Source organism: Mauremys reevesii, linkage group 3 (assembly GCF_016161935.1).
Source record: "Mauremys reevesii isolate NIE-2019 linkage group 3, ASM1616193v1, whole genome shotgun sequence".
Lineage (NCBI taxonomy): Eukaryota > Metazoa > Chordata > Testudines > Geoemydidae > Mauremys > Mauremys reevesii.
The window spans coordinates 85410816-85429732 of record NC_052625.1 but is presented as its reverse complement, the minus strand read 5'-3'; the positions used below and the strand labels follow the sequence as shown (position 1 = coordinate 85429732).

Below are 18917 nucleotides of genomic sequence, written 5' to 3'. Positions count from 1 at the left end.
CTATCCCCAGGAACACCCCCACCTGCACAGCACAGAAGTAGAGACTGAAACAAACTTATTAGGGCTGCTTGTCCCACCTACTTGCCAGGGCAGAAATGTTCCCACTAGTGGCCCTGCTGGAACCTGGAGGTGCAGTTCAGCAGCAGGGGTTAATAAAGCCCCACAGGTGGAATGACTTGGTGTTGGTTAATGCAGCTTTGGGTCTAGCTTTTTAGAATTTTCTCTGACCTCAGTATATACTGTAGCATAGTCTTATACTTCAGGCTTTTAAGGGATTATTAGGATCATTATCCTATTGCACCTGTGCTGCACCTTGATGGACACACACGCTGTATCATTGACAGTTCTATTCTATTTGAGATTAGTTCGTGTAACCATGTTCTGGATTCTTTTCATTTCCTTAAGCAACATATACCTCCTAGGACATGCCAGTGATACAGAGTCACACATACCTCCCCATCAGAGGAGAGGTTGGAATTTCTTGGGAACTAACAAACAGAATAACTCCAAACCATGATATAAAGCTCAGACCTTGACATTAAGCCTTCCACTATTCCGACCCTGCACTGGTTAAGATACAGGCCTCATGCAACTATACTTAAACTTTCCTTCTGCTGGGGATGGGGTGGTAAAAGAGAGGGAGGTAGAAGGTGGAAGTCTAATTAAAAATGGTTTGAAAGGTGTCAGCTTTATCTAATCCATAAATTTGCCTGGAGAGGGGAAACAGGGTAGGAAACAGATGTGAGCCATGCCAGCCCAGAGACCAGGAGACGTGAGACTGCTCTTAAACTCAGGTCTCCCATGACTTGGCACAATGCGCTGGCACACAAGCTGCCAGCAGCTGGCTCCTCTGACATACTGTCCAAATGGGCTGGTGCTTCGTAATCCAACGATGGATGGATAAACTTGCTCATGCCAGTATTCTTGCCTCTGTGGTGGAGGTGGCAGTGGGAAGGACAATGCGTTGTGGCCTTAGCAATGTATGTAACAGTTAACATATGCTACAATTCAAGACAGACAGGAATTCAGGTATTAAGGACAACCGATTTCATACCCGTCATGTCTCTGTACATGAATTGTATCATGTCCTGCCAGTGCGTTTCTTATAGCCTTCAAATGCAAGCCAGACTGTCTTATGATGATCATTAATGGCATTATAGTCAAAGCAGGAAGAAGATGAGGGAGTAGATGTGGCTTATGAGAGGTTAAATCATCATCATTAGAATCTGAGCCCAAATTGGAACGTATTTCCTGTAGAGAACCTGAAACTTTCTTCTTGATGTTTTCCCAGTAAGTGAAGCGTCTCTGAGATTTAATGGAACGAAACAGGCCTCTTGAGCTTTTGGTGCCTCCTGGACATAACCTTGCTTGAATGTGACCAGCACAGAAAGACAGACTGGACCAGGAAGCCTTCAAATTATTCAGTAAGCTCTGGCAAAGTGGACCGCGTGCATTCAGGAAAAGCCCTGCGCATCTCCTAGGACCTGGCTCGCCTAAGTGGGAAAGGAAACTCACCCAGGGGTGAATATGTACTCTGACTCTGGATATTGCCCTTCCATTGCCTATAGTAGGTCACTTATCAAGTCAAAATGCAAGAGGCACCTCCTCACCTCCCCATCCTGTAACATCTGCCTGGGAGCAAACAGCAATTGGGGAGACTGGAGGGGAGGGATTAGGTGGCAAAAAGGAAATAAAGTAACAAAAAAAAAATCAAACCAACTGAAAAATACGCACACCAAGAACAAAGAAGTAGAAAAATTGCTATTTGGGCACACTCAGCACTAGACTATAAGCTCTTTGGGGGCAGGGACTGTTTTTTTGTCCTGTATTTGCAAAGCCCCTGGCATAAAGGGGTCCTGGGCCATGACTGGGGTCCCTCGGTGCTATGATAATACAAATAATCTCTTTCACAGCACTTGAATGCCATGGGGCAGACCCTTAGATTATCCTTTCAACAATCCCCCTCCCCCCGCCCAATCAATCTCCCTCATCTGACAACATATGGCTTCTCAGTGTTTTCCCCTCCCACGACCCCACATTCAGCCAGTCCTCAGATGCACCCAAAAATACTCTGCAGCAGTTGCTGTGGTACCACACAGAGCAGGGTGCAATGGAATGGGAGCAGACTCGAAACTACTCCTAGAGAAGGGAGGCTGGCCTACTTGTGGGGCTGTGAATCAAAGGCTGGGAACTTAAAAGGTGTTTCCTCTCTCTACCAAATGAGTCTGCCATGGAACAGTATTTATGCACAGCAGTGGAACCTCCCCAGATACAAATGGATTTACTCCCACATGTGGCAAAGCCTCTGCTTTTAACATTAGAGGCACAACATTTATTAAGTGAAAAGAAACCCAGCAGCACATTCATCTTTGACAAAAGGATGAAATAAGCAGCTGTTTGTTTAACCTTGTGTAATCTGTAATAATGGACAGGTACATCTTCCAGCAAACAGGACTCCTTAATGAACTTCAGGATTGCATCTTTAGCGGTCAGACCTTGCTGTTCTTGGTGCATCTCTGGAGCATGCTTCAAGATATAGTCACTCCCCCTCTTTGCAATTATCTGCCACAAAGGAAAGACAAGGTCAGCAGCTTTTCAATGATCCGAACAGGAGGCAGCTGGGTCAACAGCAAGGACCAAACAAGAGTGGAAACGGTAGCCCTATCCCAGTTAACCTGAACACCACACCAGGCAAAGTAAGTTCACTGAACTCTCTCTCTCCTTGAAGAGCCAGCATTTAAATTTGCCCAAAAGATATTAGAGAATAAGGTCTCTAAATAGGTTCCCCTTTAAGTATGTGGCAAAATCATAACATGCAACACCTGAGTGCAATGAGACCATAGTATTTGGTATTTAATATTCGTATTCTCTAGTCCTGGCAATTCTTCTCAGGTTTCACTTTTGCTAAACATTTACAGGCAGCTATTAATACTACCTAAAATACTGGAGTATTCTGCAGCCACAGCACAAAACACTGCAGAAATGCTAGTGTATGCATCAATAATAATTACACATAGTGCTTATTTAGCAGTGTTCGTCTTCACAGTGCTTTATCAACAATAACTAAATACACCTCTCATTACCTCTATGGAGGTAGGCAAAATATTACTATCCTCCCATTTTACAGATGGGAAAATTCGCACCAAAAGGTAAGCGATTTTTCCAGGGCCAATGAATGCCAGAGTTTACAGCTCAGGAGTTCCTGGCTCCCAGTCTTGTGCTCAGATCACTCAGCCATGTGCTACTGTGGAATAATGCAGTATTCTTGGGTAATGTTAAAGCCTTCCCCCACATAGGAGAGGCTGGGTTGGGAACAGTTGCAACAGAGGTAGAAAGAAATTTATGCTAAACTTGCATCTTCACAAAGCCCCATTACGCAGGACATTTAAAACTAGACTGTGCAAAGCACTTGAGAATATCCAATAGGGAGCAAACTGCTCAAGCAGGGATATGGACAGTGATCTAACAGAGCCTTTTCCATAGTTATATTAAGTTCTTCTTTTGCCGCCTTATACAAACTCCCTGCTTCTCCCTATGCACAGATCTCATGTGACTATAATCACTCTCCTACCAAGAAGGCTGAGCTCTGTCAATGTCACTCTTGATCTTATCAGCCAGCAGCTGTACAGCATCACGAGGCTATAGTTGGGAGCCAAGTCTAGAGTTCAAAGCCAGACTTCCCACTTGCTAGCCTGCAGCTCCACCCTTTGTATTAATTATTTGGGTTGCAGTAGCCTTCGGCCACTGATCTGAACCAGATGCTGTTAAAGAAGTAGAACATTCAGTGTCTCCCTGCTGTACCCTGGGGACAGGGAGAGAAGCATCCCCCTGGATGCCAGATTTTGATATCTGTAATAATAAATCATCTACACACTCGCTTGGACCTGTGACTCAATGCAGCAGGGCTGTGCTCAGCCTTGGCTTTTGCAATGTTTGCAAGATTAAAAAGATTGATAGCCGCCCTTTAACAGTCCCTGTCAGACCCACCTTCTTAAACCCTTTGGAAACTACGTAATGGCAGGTGATTGTCATCTGGGAACTGCAATTTCCAGGGTGTGGAAGAGAGTCCAGTGGGGAGAATTCTGCCAGGGAGAAGGGAGTATTTCTGCACTGCAGGAGGAGAAGTAGCTTGGGGCTCAGGAGTATAAAAGTCCAGACTTGCCCTGCCTCCACCACACCTGCCTCCTGACGCCATTTGTTTCTTCTGTACTGAACTCTTCCCCTCCCCGATGCTTGGAAACAGCTGGGGTTGTAGGGGAATCAGAGGCAGAGCGGTAAGGAGACATGCCCAAGGATACACACAACAGGCTGGAGGCAGAGCCAGTAGAACCGTGGCTTCTTGACTCCCAGTCTAGAGCATCATCCTCTCCCTCCTTGTCATTTACTTGCATTCTCACGGACTGTGCTGGTTCACTTTGCAGCTGTGCATAACAGCAGAGTAGGAAACAGTGCAGGAAGCATTCTGCACATTGCATGTTTGTGCGCTCCTTCCAAAGATGCTGAATGGCCTGAAGACAAGTGACTGGTTCAGTCATTGCCCTCAGGCAGAGTTAGTCACCATAACGGGTTTAAAAAAAAAAAAAGGGGGGGGGGAGGGGGAAACCATTTCAGCTCAAAATGATAGTCACAATTCAAATTAACCCATTAAGACTTTTGGGGGGGGGTGAAAAGACACCAAACTGTCCCCAAACACCCCAAAATCCGTAAAAATGGAGTGTGGAAACTGAAATCTTTGAAGTACATGCTAGAAGCACTGGACAATGAGACAAGTGACTGAAGACCAATTAGTGGCCAAGAGACCATACACAGAGGGATCACAATGAAATTCTCAGCTGAGTCTCGTCAGAGTGAGAAGTCCTTTTCTCTCTGGTTTGACCAACTGGTGTTGCCCCTCACATACTACCACCCTGCACCAAGCTCAGTCCACCCCACAGGTAAATATGATGGGGTCAAGGTAATGAAGATAGTTTTACTCATCTTCAGCCCCTTGAGGTTTTCCAGAGAATCTTAGGATTCAAAAGCAAATGCATTTCAATGTAATTTATTTCTGAAAATATCTGCCATTTAACTGCTGGATTCAGACTGGGAAGAACAGAAGCCTCAGTGGAGAAAAAGCCCTGCTGGATTCATCCCACATACAGCCACAGAGCCTGGGGAGTCCCTGCTGCAACTGCAGACGATTCTGCCTCATTCTCATGGTGAAAACTTACCCACTGTGGGAAATAGGCTTGAGGTTCAAAATATTTCCTAACATGGACATTCTCTATATAGTTGCCCAAGTCAGCCTGTAAACCGTACGCAGCCAGCAGGAAGTAGATTTCTTCTTTGTGGAGGCACCGAGACCGCAACACCTGCTCCTTGAGATGACAGTAGTACAGGTGCCGTGCTGCCATGTCACTGCAGAATATATAGAGAAGCTGTGTTTAAGCCAGAGCAAAGAGAGATCACATTAAGGTAAGGCCAGTCGCATGCAGCTTCACTGTTGAGACTGGACATACGTATGGAATCACTGATGTGTATAAGCTGCATTTTTAAATAGTCATTTAACTCTGTATTATAGTAGCATCTACAGTCCCAGTCAAGATCAGGGCTCCACTGCACTAGGCACAGTAGGTAATAGTCTCGGTCCTCAAATGTTTACAGTCTAAACAATCCAAATAGACAAAGGTTGAAGAAAGGCACTCATATCATCACTTTTTTGGGGAGACATGGAACTAGGGCACAGAGTGATTAAGTGCCAAGAGTCACATGGGAAGTTGTGGCAGAGCCAGGAAAGGATCCCAGATCTCCTGAGTCCCAGTCCAGTGTCTCAACCAAAAGTCCATCCTTCCTCTCTAGAACTGGCACTGCTTTTGTATTGCACCTTCCAGCTGAGGCTCTCAAAAGTGCTTTACTTGTGTCAAGCACTGAATCAGTGAATTACCTGGGAGGTAGATAATAGTGGCAGGAACCTTTGATTTGCTTTTGTTGTCTTGCAGGAGCACTAAATGGGGATATTATTAGGGAAAGGTGAGCATATGATAGATAGATGGTCACAGAACCAAGACCTCCCTTCTAGGACTCGGATTCAGTGTGTGTGTTTTGAAGAAGCCCCATGATGGCATGGACATGCCTCTGTGCACCTCTCTCTGCTTTACTACTACTGCAGAGGAAAGAAGCTTGTGATGCCAATGGAGAGATACAAAGGGTACGTCTACACTGCAATTAAAAACCTGCAGCTGGCCTGTGCCAGCTGACTTGCGGTATATATGTTCTCGGGTTCAGGCTGCAGCCTGAACTCTGGAACCCTCCCACCTTGCAGGGTTCCAAAGCCCAGGCTCCAAAGCCCAGGCTCCAGCCTGAGCCTGACTTTCTATACTACAATTAAACAGTCCCTTAGCCCAAAGCCTGCGAGCCAGAGTCAGCTGGCATGTCCCAGTGGTAGGTTTTTAATTACAGTGTAGACATACCCAGAGGAAGATGAACAATACTGGGAAGTCTCCTTTTAGCAGTAAGAAAAACTTCCTCCTCTCAGAGGGAAACTTTCTCCCCTCAGTCCAAAGAGGAAAATAAAAAAGCCTTACTCAGATGAGGACAGCAAAATGCCTAAATGGAGCAAAGATTATGCTGACATTAATCCACCTGAATGCTTCCCGCTCTTGGTTTGCCCTGAGGCCAGAACCACACCAGCAGTGCTGATGCAAAAACACTCTGTCAGTTGTTCATTTTTAACTGAATCATCCTTTGTTCTGCATGGGGAGGGAGGGGTAGTTGTGTGCATCCTATATTCCACATGAATGGAACCCACTCATATGCAAAATTCTTTAACTCACAAGTCATTCCTTTTGTCCACTTCCAAATTAGCTAGCATGCGCATGGCTCAGATACAGTAAATATAAAAAATAAATTATCAAAAGGAAAAATACTAGGCTGTATCCTAGAGTAACAATTTCTATGATCATTTTGCCAGTGTTTGTCTGATTTTCTTTTTACTCTTGTACGTGCAATCAGAGGTTTAATAACTATTACCTACATCCATATCTAGAGAGAGAAATAAAAAAAAAAAAAAAAAGAGTTAAGCCTTCCGAACAAGGAGGAAGGGGGAAATTATTGTAGACTGAAGTTCAGGCTGTGGAAAGCATATGAAAACAAGGCTGCCATAGTTGTGGGCAAATGGATGGTGAGTTTGAAAAAGAGCAACAGCTAAATCAAAGCAAGAGAGTGAGAGGATGGAGAGTAGATAGCAGAACAACAAACTTGAGGGTGCTCACTGTTAATTTTGTAATAACTTCTCTAACTTCAGCCTTACAGTTGTTTAGATGCTAAACAATTAAAAAACAGCAACATTAAATTATTGGAGCATGGTGCTTTAAAAAGATAGCTGAATCCTACTAGGATGGATGTCGACTCCTTTGGATAAAAGGAGGTACTCAGACATCATTTCTGATCTCCAGAGAATGCATGTAGGAATACAGCACCCACAGAGAGAAGGAAAGAGCTCTTCAAAGGAAAAATATTTTTGTTTTTCCGTCTAATCCAGCTTTATTAAAAAATAAAGTTGTTACCCTGGACAGATTTACCTTATGGCCCTTCCATTTTCTACGTAGTACTGTACTCTGAAGAAGGCAACAAAAGGAGGGGTGAACTTCTCTGTCCCCTTTAGGGCAAAGGGAGAAAAGGAAAAAAAAAAGAAAGCGTTAGACAATTTTCCCCGTGAGCCCAGAGGCTCATGATCTTCCTCACTATTCTGTGTTTTGCCCATTGTTCCCCATTCCAGACCACTTCCCCACATTTTCTTTTTTTTTAATTCACCACACTTAGCTGTACAGCAATTGTCTTGGGAGCTCTTATCAATGAGACACTATGAAACATTCGGCCAAGGCAAGATACAAATGAAGCATCCAAACTCTGTTTCCTTATACCCTGTGCCACCAGCCCTCAGCCCCACTCTCAGGAAGACTAAACCTTTTACCTCTGCAATATGTTCAGCCCTTCCTGACCAAGGCTGAGGCATTCCAGGCTACTACTGATCTTTGGGCTGGCAGGGAAAACCCTTTGCTTTGGTTATTCACACCATATAGCCACGAACTCAAGGGAGACACTATATCAATTTCACAGACTACAATTACAGATGTTTAAAAGAATACTGTCAAGATTTTTTTGTTCAAACTGTGACCTCCCTTACAGGGGAAGTTTCCTGAGCACCAAATATCTATTTTTCAATAAAAATTAAAAGACAGGGTTAAAGTCTTGCATTCCTTCCCCTCTATTTGTCTGTTTTGAGGTCTGGTCAGTATGTAATTTCAGCACATGCATTGGCCTGCTTATGTGCGTGGGTTACAGATCCATCTGCTTACCTACATAATGTGTCAAGCACACCTATGGGTCTAATCCCCATTTTACAGATGGGAATCAAAACACTCTCCGACCTCAGAAGAGGTGTTGTGAGGATAAAGATCATGAGTGTCTGCGAGGCGCTCAGTTACTACGGTGATGAGGGCCACATGAGTACCTACACAGGCATGTTGCCCTGACTGGTGCCACAGCAGCAAATTCCATTAGTCACATTTTGGAAGCTTATTCTCATTTGGAAAATGCTATACTGTGTTGAGAGAGATTTTCTGTACTTAAAATGGGGGACACGGCTGGAATCAGTAATCGCTCTCGAGGTGGAAGAAACCGCAAGTTCACTTGCTGAACAAAGTAGCTTCCTAGAGAGGTGTAACAGACAATAGTTATATACAAACATGTCTGGAACCTCACAATGTAGTTTAATGAAAACATTTGTGTTACTTTCAGCTCTTAAGATTTTGTTTTGATGTAAAAAGACAACAACTGGGCATGGGACTTGATCTTTAAACTTCTAAATTTAAAAAAAACAAAACAAAAGACTTGACAATGTTATTTTAGAATAGTTGTTTAGTACAAGCCAGACATGCTGTATTCATTTGACATGATTTTTCTTGACATTTCAGCTAGTGTAGAGAAATCAAGACTCCTCTTAATAAAAATATGCTTCCGCCCTACAACTGATGTTCTTCCACACACCTCTGTTGAATCGCAACTCCAGCCCCCATTGTGTTTCATAGTCAAATGCACAGTGGTACACAGGTTATTACAAGTAGCTGTGCAAGGTCATTTTACCCAAAGGCTGCTCTGTTTTATACAGCAGGGGTTCTCAAACCTTTCCATGGAGCAACTACTCTCAAAAGAGAAAGTGGCTCATTGACCCCCGTCCCCTTCTATGGGCACCTGAACACCACCCCTGTGGCAGCTACAGCAATTGCTTAGGTGGCAGCGCTTAAACTTAATGCAGTTTTACCCTCTTTTAATCCAATTTAGTAGCTGGAAATTACAAGTTTCAGTTCCGTGTGACTAACCAGCTCACCAGAGACCACCAGCAAGTGCTCCACAGTCTTCAGTTTGAGGCCTCTATGTCATGGTGTAATCATAGCATCACAAAGTTAATAATCTCTGAAATGAAACCACATTTGACCTACTTTGCTCATCTCTTTCTTCCATTCCTTCGAGAAGTATTTGCTAAGCTTCTGCTCCAGGTCCATAAATACATATTCATTGTCTGAAAGAGAGAGAGAGAAGTGGGTGGCTGTTTCAGAAATCGAAACTCCCATCTGACAATTACTTGGAGATAGTTTTCATAGTCTTCTAACAGTGCACGTGAATTATAGTAAATGTAACCCCAGAGCAGGAATAGATAGGCACCAGCGAGGGAGGTGGTGGGAAATTGGACTTTGCTCTCCAGCTGTACGCTGCTGGGGACACGGGCTTGGAAGGAAGCTCATAAATAGGCCTGACCCTTATAGGTGCTGAGCAGTAGTGGAGGTCTCAGAATCTTGCACAATCAAGCCCAATACTCACTTCTTGAGGTGAACCCATTATGGAAGGGAGAAATGCCAGCTTGTTGAGCTAACCTTACCGTCAAATTAATAGAGCAACACTGTCTTTAAAGGAAACTTTCAGCAACCTCCCTTCTTATCAGAGCTGGTATGTTGTATACCATCCCCTATTAATGAAATGGACTGAGAGTCTCCTCCCTCCAAGTATTTCTGACCAGATTGTGCCCCCTCACACAAAAACAAGAGACGACTCCTCCCCAATACAACATATCAACACACCCAAACTCCCTCTGTTGAAAACTTGGTTCATCTCCTCTCTAGCCCAAATTCTCTTACATGGTTAGAGCAACTGGATTGGAAATGGAGAAACCCAGCCTGCGGTGAATGGTTGGAACGTTCTCCAGATAACAGAGTAGATGGTGGGGGATGAAAGGAGGCCATCTGGACAACTGCTGTCTTGATTGCTGGGGGTGAGGGTAACAGGCAAGGAAACTAGCCTGTTAGTAAACTACCGCTTGTTATTTATGTTCATATTAAATTCTATTTGTTGCATGCTGCCTCCAAACATTCAGCATGCCACAGGTTTTTGTGCTGAAAAGCATTTAGTAGCATTGCAGGTGTTGCCAGTGGTGTGGGGACCAGAGGTTTTGGGAAGACAGAATTAGGGGGTTTGGCACTCCACATGATATGGAAGTTTTGTTATTTTGACAACTAGGAGGCAGTTTAGGCCTTTGGCACAGGGGAGAGGCTGCATCTTATCTTTCCCTTTTTTGGGCAAGTGCAGTTGCAAAATTGATTTTAAATTTATGAAGGATGGGTGGTTTGAATTCCTCCTTCCCACACAAATGGCTGGCACCCCCCCTCACAATATCTACTGTTGCATCTAACAGCAGTGGAAGAAGCACCTTAGCTGATGCTTGTGCTAAGATGACCAGGACAGGAGTGAAATAGTTAACAATGACATTTAAAGTATTCCAATTAGACTTCAGTGTTAACACCCCATTGAAATACATGAGGCAGTCCACCCCTCTTGGGGCTGTTTCAGGCTGTCACCACATAAGTAACAATAGTTCACTCTGAAGAGTCCCTTTGCAACCTTGGGCAAGAGACTTTACAAAATGTTTGTATTCTGGAGCACAATTATGTGACCAATTCAAGCAGGAACAAAGATGCAGCAATGTGTGTGGCTATGCAATCCTATCCTACATGGGGCCCACAATTTCAGATGACTCCTCTGTTATAGGCTACCGCTCCTCATTTTAGACTGCTCTGTTAGAAACATTTCTGATCACAGTATGTCACATCATATTAGATGTAGACCTAAGCAGCATCTGGAACTATTTCAGGTGTGGTTAAAGGCCCTCTCCACACTACAGGTTTTAACCAACCATGGTTTTGGAACCGGGTGGAGCACATTGACCTTCACATGTTCCATGGGTCAGTTTGGGCCAATGTGGCAGCTTTTCTGACATCACAATCGTTTTGGGTACATCTGACATGCTGCCTAATCATATTTTTATCAGTGCATTCTGGGAAAAATCTGAGCAAGTATCCTACACTGCCTCAGAAGGGGAGGGGGAAAGTGTCTGGAGGACATGCATTCAGCTTAACACCAGGAGCACGTGAGGCTTTATATCTGTCACAGAGAGCTGGGGAAGAGGAGAAGCAGCCAAAGCAGTTAAGTTACACAAAGATTATTAGGATTGTCCCATCCACACTTAGTATCCCCATCCTGTCCCAAAGTGTGCTGAACAGATTACAGGGAGACAACCATGGAAGACCTAGGCCTCCGGCAGGGTTGAAACACTGTTAGCTGGCCGAGGCTACTAAGAGTTTTAGCCACATTGCATCCATACACAAACCATGTTTGGAGTCACCCATAATGGAAACCGGTTACAGACATTGTTAAGGCTTTTAGCCTGTACAGGGCATAAAACAGCAGCTGAGATAAACCCCACAAGAAGCCATAATTTCAGAGTACCTATAACCTGGGCCACAACTTAATCCTATTGGTCAGGTTAGGGTAATACAGAAAACTGGGTTCAGCTGATAATTAATATGTTTTTCTGAACACTGTATATGTAATATTTTAAGTACATGCATCCAACTTCAAAATTTCATAAACAACCTGAACAAGTGACCTCCCCAGCCTCCCATCCCTCCCCTTCTTGTTTATCCCCCTTCATTTCAGTGTAGCTGGAATCATGGCAGTCCTCCCCTCAGTCCAGGAATGCAGCAACACATTCCTGCTTAATTAAGTTAATACTGTCGGAATGCCAACCTGCAATGTAATCCTCAGTCTACAAAAACAAAGGCTCTCCCAACCCATACTTTTTTTTTTTTTTTTAAACTGGATTAGTTGTGAAGTTTACAGATCTTTGTCATGTTTAAATTGCCTCTGGTTTGGATGCATTCTCTGTTCAGCAGAGATGTGGGCACTGAACTCTACTCATTTAAGAGCAGAACTGGAAAGAATTGCTTAGAAATTTAGTCTTACCATTTCAGGTGAAATCTAATATAATTCACTATACACACAGGCTAGATACACCAACTGAAAAAGCTGTCATAGCTCCGCTGACTTCAGTTGAGTGATGACAATTTACACAAATCAGGATTTGGCCGCCACAAGGATGCATGTGCATGCACGTATGCACCAGCTCCTCTTAGAATACGTCTACGCTATGACCTACAGGCAGGATTCCTCTCCTCATGTACACATACGTGTGGTAGCTCGATGAGTTTGTGAGAGTATAAAGAACAGCATAGCCACAATAGCATGGGTACTGGCATGGCTGAGCCATATCAAGAACAAACCGACCTTGAAGTTCCCACAGAGCTACCGCGAGTGTGTGTACACGAGCAGGGGAATCCAATCCCTAGCTTGTAGTGTAGGCATAGCATGAAGCACAAGTGAAGAATCGCTAGTTCGTAGTTTGCACTTTACCAGTGCAGTAATTCCAAGAAATCCATCTGTTGCCCCAGATAGTTTGTAGCAGTGCAGTTTGTTTAAACTTTCCTCCCACAACCAACTTTTAAAAACTGTATGAAATTAAGTAAGGAAAAAATTAATTGGAATGTAAAGATTTCACATCAATTTTTTTTAAAAAGAGAAACAGGAAATGCAAACATTAAGTTGTTGCTCTACAACACTAACTTGGCATATTGCACATCCTGTGTATTTAAAGATTTATCACCACAAAAATGGGCCAGATTCTCAGATGGTATAAACTGGTATAGCGCCACAGAAGTCAATGGAGCTATGCCAAATTTACATCAGCTACACATCTGACCCAATATGTATTCAATTAGACATTTATCGAGGAAAACTGGAATAGAAAATACTGCATGTATTCAAATGCGATGGAGTTAGTACTATTGTAGGAGTCTTGACTTTTACATTTCCTGTCTCTATTTTAATTTTCCTTTTATTACTACCATCTCCTCACAGAGCAGCATGGTAATACAGTGGTCAGTGTTCATATTTTGCTATCTCTATAGGGACAATTCTTACACTGATGCCACTGAAGAATTCCACACGTCAGGAGAGCAAAATACCAGAGTGGTGCTAAAAGTGAGAACTTTGTTCGAACTGGCAACCATAAATGGCTCATTAATTAATTTGGTTGCATTAAGAGCATTTTAATATTAGGATGATAATCTCCAGAATGTCTGTGTAAGATGGAGATAAATGTGAACTGATGGGAGCACAAAGTTCCATGCACAGCAAGCAATTTAAAGTCCAGAGAAGAGCAACAAAAAGGATTAAAGGTCTAGAAGACATGACCTAGGAGGGAATGTATCTATTGGGTTTCCGGGAACCGGGCGGGCGGGATCCCCCCCAGCCTAAGGGAAGGATCTACAGGACCTCAGAAACCCACTGATTTCGGGGGACAACTAATAAAAAGAACAGGGACAGGAGTGCGGTTAAAGGGTCATAAGAAGGGAGCCTGACGGGGACACCAAGCAGAGAACCCCGGACAGCGCCCACTGCTCCTCGAAGGCATCAAGGGAGCCAGTGGACACTGCCCAGAGGAACTCTGCCCGGATACGTGACCGGACGGAGGATCGGAACCAAGCCCCATAGTTAAGCAGGGCGCAGTCCTTTCCCACATCATTTTTTAACTACTGTACTCCTAGTCTTGCTAGCCAGATCATCAGGTGGAGAAAAACCTCCCATTAGGTGTACCCTTTTGGAGTCGCTGGGAAAACAGACCAAAACATGGAAAAAGAAGTCAGACAAGTTGGAACTGGGGGTTATTAAGCAGTCAAATGATCCATGGACCTCGCCCATGATGCTGGTACCCAAGGAGAACAGGTGGATCAGCTTCTGTGTGGATTATAGAAAGCTGAATGATGCTCCATGCTTAGGGCCGATAAGATTCTAGACAAGCTGGGGGGGGGGAGGGGGCGGGAGGAACACATATTACCTTTACCACAATGGGCCTCAGTTACTGGCAAGTGTCTTTGGACTAGGATTAAAGCTAAAATTAAGTCTGCTTTCACCACCTCAACAGGGCTTGGTTTTACCTTTGGGCCTAAAGGGTGCCCAGCCACCTTTCAGCATCTGGCAGATCAGCTAAGGAGGGGAATGGCAGGATTTGCCCTGGTATACATTGATGACATTTGTACTTTTTAAAGTAAGATCTGGCAGAACAGATACCCCAAGTCAGGACAATGCTCAACTGCATTCAATAGGTGGGACTGCCTGCAAAGATGGAGAAGCATAAAGTCGGGGTGGCTGAGGTGGTTTATCTAGGACACAAGATGGGTAGCAGTCACACAAAGCCAGAATCTGCAAAGGTGGTGGCTCTTAAGGACTGGAGCACTTGTTCATAGGGATGGTGGGTATTACAGGAGATTTGTACCTCACTTTTAGCTCCCTAGTGGCTCCTATTCCTGCATTGTATAAGGGTGGCAAACCAGACAATCATCTGGACTGAACAGCATTTTAAAAAGGCTCTCTGTGCACTGAAGGAGGCCCTGAACTGGGATCCAGTTCAGGTAAGCCCAGTTTTAACAAATCCTTCACAGATTCCTCAGACACGGGACGGGGCTCTGTGTTGGTGCAGACCAATGCTAAGGGAGACACACACTCAACTGTATATCTGAGCAAAAAAACTACTTCCCAGGAAAAGAGCTATGTAACTATTGAAAAGGAGCATCTTGCAAATGTGAGAGTGTTCAGGAAGTTGCAACCATCTCTGTGGCAACTGTGTAAACTGACACCTCACTCGGCTACATCCAAGTGAAAGGGTTCCTAAAAGGAAGTCCAGCCTTCCAACATGATGGTATGGAAATAATTCATGCAAATATAATAGCAGATGTATTGTCCTGTGAAGGAACTTTCCCGAATCATCAGTTGAGTGACTCCTTTTCAAAAGGAGGGTGATGTGGAGAACTTGGGGGATTTCTACAGTACTTTTATTAATATTCTTCGTGACTCAGTTTACCTACCTACTTTGTATTGTGGGCTACATGGACTCAAATGGTTAACTCTTACCCAAAGCTCTCCAACCAGCAGACCAGGAAGTGAGATAATTATGTGAATTGACTCAATTGCCCAATACTTCACCAATCATACAGGTGAAAAGTACTGTCTCATAGGCATACACCCTCCTCCAATCCCCAATAGGGACAGGGGAGCGGGGATTCTTGAGGGAAGAAAGCTGAAACAAAGAGGATTTGATTCAGTTAAAAAAGGAGCCCTGACAAACTGGAGACGGGACTCTGGGAGAGACACTGGCAGAGAGTGAGAAGTAGGAGCTACAGGCTCTCTCTGCCAAGGCTGAAGGCAGCCTGGGATTAGGAGGGACTGCTTAACAAAGCAAGGTGAAGCTAAAAGGATAGGTAAAAATTCATGCATATAGGCCCTCTGTTAGTTCCCACTAACAGTTAAATACTACTTAATGTAGTCTTTTCAAAAACTGTTTTAAGGTTAGAAAGCTTCTAAGAGGAGAAGAATCCTGCAAGGTGCCAAGCCAAACTGGCCCTGCTGAAGGAGTTTCAGCATGACACAGGGGTGCTGAAGTCTACGGACCCCATCTGAGAGCATCAGTCACGGGACTGAGCCGGGAGTGAAGTGGAAGCTCAGGGCCTGTCACTTAGGAAGGATGTACTCAAGAGACTGAAGAGGGAATAAGGCCCAACACACTGTATGATCTGTGGCAGAAGAGCAATGTGTCCTGTTGGTCTGCACCATCATTGTGCTTTGTTTTGGAGGAGGGTGAGGGGGGGAGATTAGTCTAACTGGCGCAAAGCTCATTTCTTCAAAGTGAATTGAATCACTTTCTATTTTAAAAGGACGAGAACCTAATAAAAATATAGACCACACAAAACCGAAAGAGGTGAAAAATCCCATCCTTGTTAGGAAAATCTTCCAAAGCCTGAACTCAGGATGAGGAGTTTCTCTTTCAGCAGTTGAGGACAGCAGTAAGGCTGAAAGTGGTGCAAGGAGCTGCATCCTTACAGTCCATTAGATAGTGAGACAGTTAAATCCAGAAAAAGAAACCTCAACATCCAGAACTCAGAAGTTTACAACGAAGCTGAAAACCATAAATGTTTAACAAACTTTTGTTATTTTAAGCTCTCTACACACTGGGATATGAAGCGTCTGTTTTTAAACGGAAACATTTTCAAAAACATTTCAGAACTCCTTATGGAGCTGCTGACCGACACCTCCCTTTTACTATAAGAACCAACGTGTTCATATATCCACACAACACATATAGGTCAAGGGGATTTGTAATCCAACTAATCTGTGCAGTGTACATTTTTCATACTTCTATAGAAGTCCCTTGGTTTCCTTCTCCTGTCTTCTTGATGTGCCCAAGAAAAAGCGCCTCAATTTAGCTAGATAACATCTTTTAATAGAGTCCTTTCTACTATGAGAAAGAGTGGTCATGCTCCATGCCCGGGTGAGACATCCTAAGAATGATGCCCATCCAAATGCTAAGCCCTGAGGTGGGGCGGATATGAATCGAGGTGCTTGATCATACCATTCCACTGGGTCAGGAGCTTGGGAAACCTTGGGAGGATGATTGGTAATCGGGACGACAGGCATAGGAGGCTGGGAAACCAAGCTGCCTGGGCCAGAAGGGGGTGATCAGGATGACCCATGGTTTGTCCTGACATATTTTGTGCAGAACTCATGACAGGAGAGGTAGTGGAGGGAAGGCATGGCTGAACTGATTTGACCAAGGAAAAAAAACAAAAGTGTTGCCCTGGGAGTGGCGATCTGGGGCTCCTCTGGAGCACTGTGTCGTGCACTTCTTGTTTGCTTGAGAGGCAAAAACAGATCCTTGGTTGGGATTCTGCACAGAGCTAAAATAAAATGGCACAATACCAAGTCGTGGAGCTCCCACTCCATGAAGTGTCGCAAGCACATTTGCCATTCCTGGATGCCGATAGGGTGACGACTGCTGACGCACCAGTTTCACAAGCTGACCTCTTCTGCACACAGGGAGACTGACAGGGCTGGCTTTAGGCCTATTCCACCAATTCCCCCGAATCGGGCCCCACGCCTAAGAGGGGCCCCGCACCCAGTGAGAATCCCTTCCCTGGCTAGCGGTGCCTTTTTAATTTTTACTCACCTGGTGGCACTTCGGGTCTTCAGCGGCACTTTGGCGGCGGGTCCTTCAGTGCCACTGAAGACCTGGAGCGAGTGAAGGACCCACTGCTGAAGTGCCGCCGAAGACTCGGAGCACCGCCCAGTGAGTACAAGCCCCACGTGGTGTTTTACATGTGTGTGTGTGTTTTTTTTTTTAAAGTCATCCCTGCCTTTACATCCCGTCGAAACTGTTCGAATTGGGCCCCGCACTTCCTAAAGCCGGCCCTGGAGACTGATCTCACTCCTCCCCACTGGTTGATGTAGAAGATAGTTGTGATGTTGTCTGATATCATAAGGACATGGCAAGCGTGCATGAACAGAATAAAGGCCTTCCAGGCAGCTCACAACTCCAGGATATTGATGTGCATCCTAGACTCTTGAGATGTCCAGGTACCTCATGCTGTATGGCTATTCATGTGGCTCCCCAACCCAATAGGGATGCAACAGTAATAATGGTCCTGTCCGGGATCTGTCCACTACAGCAGGGGAAACAGTACCTTGGCCAGAACTGTAACCATAAGGTTCATGGAGTGACAGTCTGGAGAGTATCCCAACTGCAGCCACATTTGAAGGCAATGAAGGTAGAGTCTGAGAACCGGGGTGACGTAGGTGCATGAGGCCACATACCAGTCAAGACATGTCTGTCTTAGGTTATTTGAGGGCTGTTTGTGATCATGGTTTGCAACCTGTCCTTGGGCAGGTACGCTCTTGCAACCATAGAATTCAAGGTGGCTCCGATGAAGTCCGCAGATTGCACTGAGATGAAAACAGATATTTTTCAGTGTTTACACTGACTCCCAGTGCAGCATCATAGAAGTTGATACATAGGCTACCTGGTGGGACCTGGCAATAAGGAGCCATTCATAGAGGTGGGGAAGATAACGAGACGACGTCTGACGTGAGCTGCTACTACCAAAACTATCTTGTAAAGACTCTGGGGGTGGTCGCTATTTGAGAGGGAGCGCTATGTAGAGAAAGTAGTCAGAGCCCGCCATGAATCTGAGGAAGTGTCTGAGAGTGGGATTAATCTTTCATGTCTAGAGCTGTAAACCACATGTCTTTTTCTAAAGACGAGATTATAGATGCCAACATAACCATGCAAAAACTGAGTTTGCGAATGAAGCAGTTGAGATGGCAGAGGTTCAGGATTGGTCCCCATACGCCCTTCTTTTTGAGTACCAGGAAGTAAAACCTGTTCCCTTGGTATTGAATGGGGACATGTTCTATCACTCCTTGCTGTAATAGGGCGCCCACTGATAGGTTTGAGGCTATTCTCCTGAGAGCAGTCCCCGAAGAGAAGGGAGGTCGTAGGGACGCAAACTATCTTATAGTCAGAATAGAGGACGTTCAGCACCCACTTGTCCATTGTTACTGCACCTCCAGTGTTGGGGGGGGGAGGAAGAGTGCTAAACAACCCACAAATGGTGGGTGGGAGTCAGGAAGTGCTGGCTTTAGTATTTCGCAACTCTTGAGCT

The 18917-nt window shown here is 44.7% G+C and overlaps 1 protein-coding gene across 3 annotated transcripts in view; it reads right to left on the bottom strand.

Annotated features, from left to right (window-relative positions):
* Positions 1-18917, bottom strand: part of FRMD1 (FERM domain containing 1) — a 69777-nt gene that overhangs the window by 17030 nt on the left and 33830 nt on the right. For all 3 annotated transcript variants that reach the window (XM_039532312.1, XM_039532313.1, XM_039532311.1), the window contains exons 4-7: positions 9480-9559; positions 7560-7636; positions 5211-5397; positions 2407-2562 (exon numbers count right to left, since the gene is read on the bottom strand). In XM_039532312.1, coding sequence (XP_039388246.1) covers positions 2407-2562; positions 5211-5397; positions 7560-7636; positions 9480-9559 — 500 coding nt within the window. The remainder of the gene's footprint in view (positions 1-2406; positions 2563-5210; positions 5398-7559; positions 7637-9479; positions 9560-18917) is intronic.